General features: G+C 36.1%; 1 protein-coding gene across 2 annotated transcripts in view; it reads left to right on the top strand.

The window, feature by feature from the left end:
- Positions 1–1,515: 1,515 nt before the first annotated feature.
- Positions 1,516–5,153, top strand: part of LOC108965455 — an 11,902-nt gene continuing 8,264 nt past the window's right edge. For both annotated transcript variants that reach the window (XM_018927888.1, XM_018927887.1), the window contains exons 1-4: positions 1,516–1,875; positions 1,957–2,209; positions 3,026–4,378; positions 4,441–4,932. In XM_018927888.1, coding sequence (XP_018783433.1) covers positions 2,116–2,209; positions 3,026–4,378; positions 4,441–4,932 — 1,939 coding nt within the window. In that variant the 5' untranslated portion in view covers positions 1,516–1,875; positions 1,957–2,115. The remainder of the gene's footprint in view (positions 1,876–1,956; positions 2,210–3,025; positions 4,379–4,440; positions 4,933–5,153) is intronic.

Below are 5,153 nucleotides of genomic sequence, written 5' to 3'. Positions count from 1 at the left end.
GCTTTAACATGAATAAAAGAAAAATTAATTCCATACACTGAAAAAAAATTATTTATTTCGTGTTTTGCAAACAGGGTTAGGGAAACACTTCTCTAGCCTGTGTTCTCGGCAGTGAAAGTATAAGATCTGGAGATGGCGCACCCGATTCCCCAATCGATGGAATAGATGTTTCATTGYACGACTATGATATAGTTCGAATAGCAATTACCAGCTTCAAGGACAACAAAGCGGMCGGAGATTACCGGCTTCAAATACGGCGGCGCATACATCAGCTTCTTTGCAAGATATGGTCGGATCAAAGCATATCCGATAATTGGAATCTAAATGTGCAATCAATTACCGTGTAATAAGCCTATAAAGTGTTATCGAGGGTAGTATATGTTGCCCACTGCCAACAAACTGATTGGACCTTATCAGTGTGGCTTTAAAACTGGAAAATCCATCATCGGCCAGATTTTCACCAGGTGCCAAATCTTGGAAAAGCAGATCAGCACTCCCCACCTCTTCRTCGATTTTAAAGCCAATTTCGACAGCACAAAAGGAAGCTGACGTTGGGCAACTTCAAATGCAAACACCAGACAGTCATCGCATTTCCGACTTGGCTCGCACGGAATTAATACCAATAGCAGCCTGGATATACAAAACAGAATCACAACAGGTGTTACTATGTACTGACTAGGCATTTGGAAAGTAAAGTTCTCTCTCTACGAACAAAGACCAAACTAAATAAGTCTCTAATCATTCTCGTCCTGCTATATGGTGCGGAAGCATTGACGATGACATTATCGGATGAGCCGTCGTAACAAGTTTTGCGCATTGGCAACGGCGAACATTGCATTCGATGGATCGATAAACTGTATGAGTTATACGGCGATATTTATATAATTCAACGACACCGGATGTGCTGGCCAGGTCTTGTTTTCCGAGTGGAAGGGAATACTCCAGCTTGGAAGGTTTTCGTTTCAGTACTCGCCGGTGGAAGCAGAGGAAGAGGAAGACATCCACCGTTGGAGCGATCAGGTGGAGAAAGGCGTGGCTGCACTAGGTATATGAAATTGGTGCGAACTAGCGAAAATAAGAATCGACTAGTATTAACTCGGCTATAATCGCACATGCCAGTAAAGAATAAAAATATAAAAGTAAGATGACGCATTAAAATTGGAAGCTAATATAACAAAATTTTAGGTAAACAAGATCTACAATTATCATGTTAACACTTTTTTTATATAATCCCAAATCTGAAAAGTTACCAAAAATTACAAAAATATAGGCCAAAGGTTCTAAGGTATTCAATTTCATATAATAAATTTAAAAACTCTTGCAAAAAGTACCACAAACGTTAAAAATAAATTAATGAATTTTTGTACGAATACTATTTCACGTACGTCATTTTTCTGATGTCCACTTGCAACCTTTAAGCCAAATACAACACTGTAAGCGGACAGCTGTTTTCATAAAGTGACAGCTGTCAGCGAAACAACAATTAAAGGCAACAAACAAAACGAAAGCATAAAATAGAAACAACCTTTTATTAATACTACAAAGAAGTAGGAATGCTAAACTAGTTAAACATAATTAATATCATTATTCTACAATTAAAAAATATGCAGATAATTTTATGTGTATACAAACGACAAAAAGTGGAAAAAATATATAAGTAATGTGAATAAGACAATCGAAATGTAATGTTTTTGTGGTAATTGCCAACGTTTTCCTGTTGTTGTATACGTAATTCTTCCATGGCCATTGATATAGCCATCTACGTTTTATCTTTCCTACGATAAATATATGTGATTGTATTATTCTATGTTTTAATAATTGACGCGGAGGTGCGGTTGCAGCAGAGAAGTGTAATTAATAACAATTCGAAAATAGGTAAATATCATAATATATATACATATTTATACATATGCTATTCTGCTTAATAATAACGTGCCACTTTCTTCAAAATTTAAGACGAACAAAGAACAGCGACGCCAGTATTAGTAATTAATGCTACATATTTGCTGTTAAGTGATCTGGCAATTTGTTGGTGTTAAAACTTATTTCGCATAATCGAACAGCGATCCCCATGGTTTAAAGTTTTAACGCATTACTTATGCCCCAAAAAAAGAAATGATGGATCCCCAAAAAATAACCGAACTGGCAAATTTACTACGTAAAAACGGGGATAAAATATTGAATTCAGAGTTTTCGTTGAAACTATCAGGTATTCAATTTACTTATTTAAAATAATTTATTACAAAAAACTAATGTAAAGCTGATTTCTTTTTTACAAGCATGATTCATTTAATTTTCATTTAAATATAATATAAATTTTAACAAATGTTAATTTTCCAATGTATTACTTTTTATTTACTTTCTTAATTGTTTCGTCTGTTGATTGTTTTGATTTATTTTGAGCGCCACAATTTGACAGTTTATTTTTAGATAAACATATGTTTATTCTTCTAATTTTGTATATTTTTACCAGCACATACAGCATACAGTTACAAAGTTAAATTCAAATCGGTGTTGTGAAGAATGTTAATATGATATATAATTATATATTTATATCAGATGTAATATTTCATAAATAATATTTCGAGTTTAATTAGAAAGATAGCTATTGTAGATTTTGAATGTATGCGTTTTTTCAACAAAAATAAGCTTATAAACTAAATATTTTTGGTTTTGACCTAGTTAAAGTGAATATACTCTTTTCTTAGTCATACTTTACGACATTTACGTTAACTGAAATTAACTTTCATTTAATTTTGGTACTGTGTCGCAATTCGCCATCAGAAAATTTTAATACAAATAATTGCGTATACATACATATAWGTATGTAAGTGCTGATTARGATTTTGCTTTTTCTATTGTCTCCTGCGCCATTATACTTGTGCTTAAAATAGAGCAAGCTCRGAAAGAGCACATCAACTTAGTCGTTATCAGTTACAATTGCTTCTGTAACTAATCATGCAATGCCTTAATGATTTCTAATAATATATACATAAATAATTACATATGTGTGCAATATTTACAGGTTCACTGCTACGCGCGCTAAATGACTCATTTACGCTAATAACAGATGGCGCTGCCGAAATCGGTGCTTCGCCGCAGACCTTCCAAGTAGCCAAGACGGTCAATTCAAGATCGCCTGTGTTCATTGATTTACAGCTTATTTATGATTTTGTACAAAAGACACCGTTACTCTGTATCATACACTATCCGACAGATGAATACTTTGATGGCACAATAGATATCAGTAAATTTCGTGCGTTGCGACGACTTGAAGTACAGAAGACAAATGTACGACAAGTCGTCGGTATACAACGATTACGTGCACAACTGCAACAGCTTATTTGTGTCAAGAGTCTTACGGGTGTCGAAGACGTTATAACCAAGTGCGGTGGCGACAACTCAAATGGCTTTGTGTGGAATGAGTTGAAAATTGCCGATTTTAGTTACAATAATTTGCAACGCATTGACAGCGCTTTGGAATTCGCACAATTCTTGCAACATCTTAATTTGCGTCATAATAAATTGCGCAGCGTAGAGGCAGTCAAGTGGTTGCCGCATTTAAAAACTTTGGATCTAAGCTACAATTGTTTGCAATGTGTACCGCAATTTCATTTAGAGGCCTACAAGCGGCTACAATCCTTGAATATAAGCAATAATTTTGTTGAAGATCTAATGGGTATTGCAAAATTGGAAGCCCTCACCGATTTAGATCTATCTGACAACTGTTTGCTCGATCACTCTTGCTTATTACCACTCAGCGCACTTATTACGTTAAACTATCTAAATTTGTATGGCAATCCATTGTGTTGTCATCCCAAAYATCGACTGGCCACAGCACAATTTCTACACAAAAATACCGCAACTGTGAAATTCCTATTGGACTTGGAACCGCTTTCGAAGAGTGAAAAAGCGGTGACTGGCAGCCAACAATTGCGTCATGTAGGTGCGCTCAATCGCTATGCGCAAAGATCCTCTTCCACTTCTATTAACAGCAGCCGTGTGCCATCCTCAACACACACGCCTTCATCCAGTGTGGGTTCTTTGAGCTCCTTCAAATTCAATTCTAGTTCTACAGGCACATTGGATAGTGTTAAAGCAGCTAATGGTACGAATGGCACGCGAAAGTCATCTTCGAAAACGCGTACAGTCGATATCATTGAAGATGAAGGCGCGCCTGGGCAAACCACTGACGAACGCGATGAGGCTATATTAGCCCAAAAATTAAAACCCGTCAAAGTAACACTGCAAAAAGCAAACATATCAGCGCCAGAAACGCAACACTTAGAAGCGAAGAAACAAATTGAAAACCTACGYGAAAAATATGGCGTTAATTGGTTGCAATCCGGCAATGCGGAAATGATACAAAGCGCCTTAGGTATTTCAATAACTATGGAAATTATGTAAATAAGTTTACATTAATAAATCTTTACATTGCAGGCATGGAAAATAAAAGTAATACAACAACAACAAATTCTTCTAGACAACAGCTTGATGACTTTTTGGGTGAACTTTCTGAATCAGCGCTTGCTTCATCACGCGGCAAGGCTCAATCACAATATGATACCAGTGAAACGCTTGACAGCTCACTGCATTCATCAACACCGCTTTATGATAGTCATTTAAGTGGTGAAGTKCCAAAATTGGAAGTGCTCGCCTCGCCAATCAAAGCAAATGGCCCCAATGACAATATTGATGCAACTATGTACCAAAGTATGAATAGCACTAACTCGTTYACAAACGAAAATCATACACTTTATAGGTCGGTAAATGATTCCGATAACACATTAATGCAAACGGCTGACGACTCTTTGAGCTCCGCTWTGGAGCAGGCAAATATGAGCGATGATGCAGATACTGAGGTGGAGATTGATGATGAACCGCCACATTTGAAAAACGTCTATTCAAATTCTGCAGTTGAAGAGCCTGATGGTATGTGTAAYGCACAACATCGGACCATTGTATCAAATACAAATCTGGTATACAAACTGACTGATCAAAATCAAGTTCTTTATTTGACAAAATATCCTTACGAATTTTGGCATACATTTTTAGCCAGGACAGGTTTACAATTTTCAGGTCGGATCACTATGGCATATAGCTGCCAGTCCATTAAAAATCAAAAAATATTTTTTAGACCCTTTTATGCTATA

The sequence above is a fragment of the Bactrocera latifrons genome, unplaced genomic scaffold (assembly GCF_001853355.1).
Source record: "Bactrocera latifrons isolate USDA-ARS-PBARC rearing strain unplaced genomic scaffold, ASM185335v1 scaffold_14, whole genome shotgun sequence".
Classification (NCBI taxonomy): domain Eukaryota; kingdom Metazoa; phylum Arthropoda; class Insecta; order Diptera; family Tephritidae; genus Bactrocera; species Bactrocera latifrons.
The sequence above is the reverse complement of the archived record's forward strand: the minus strand, read 5'-3'. Positions and strand labels throughout refer to the sequence as shown.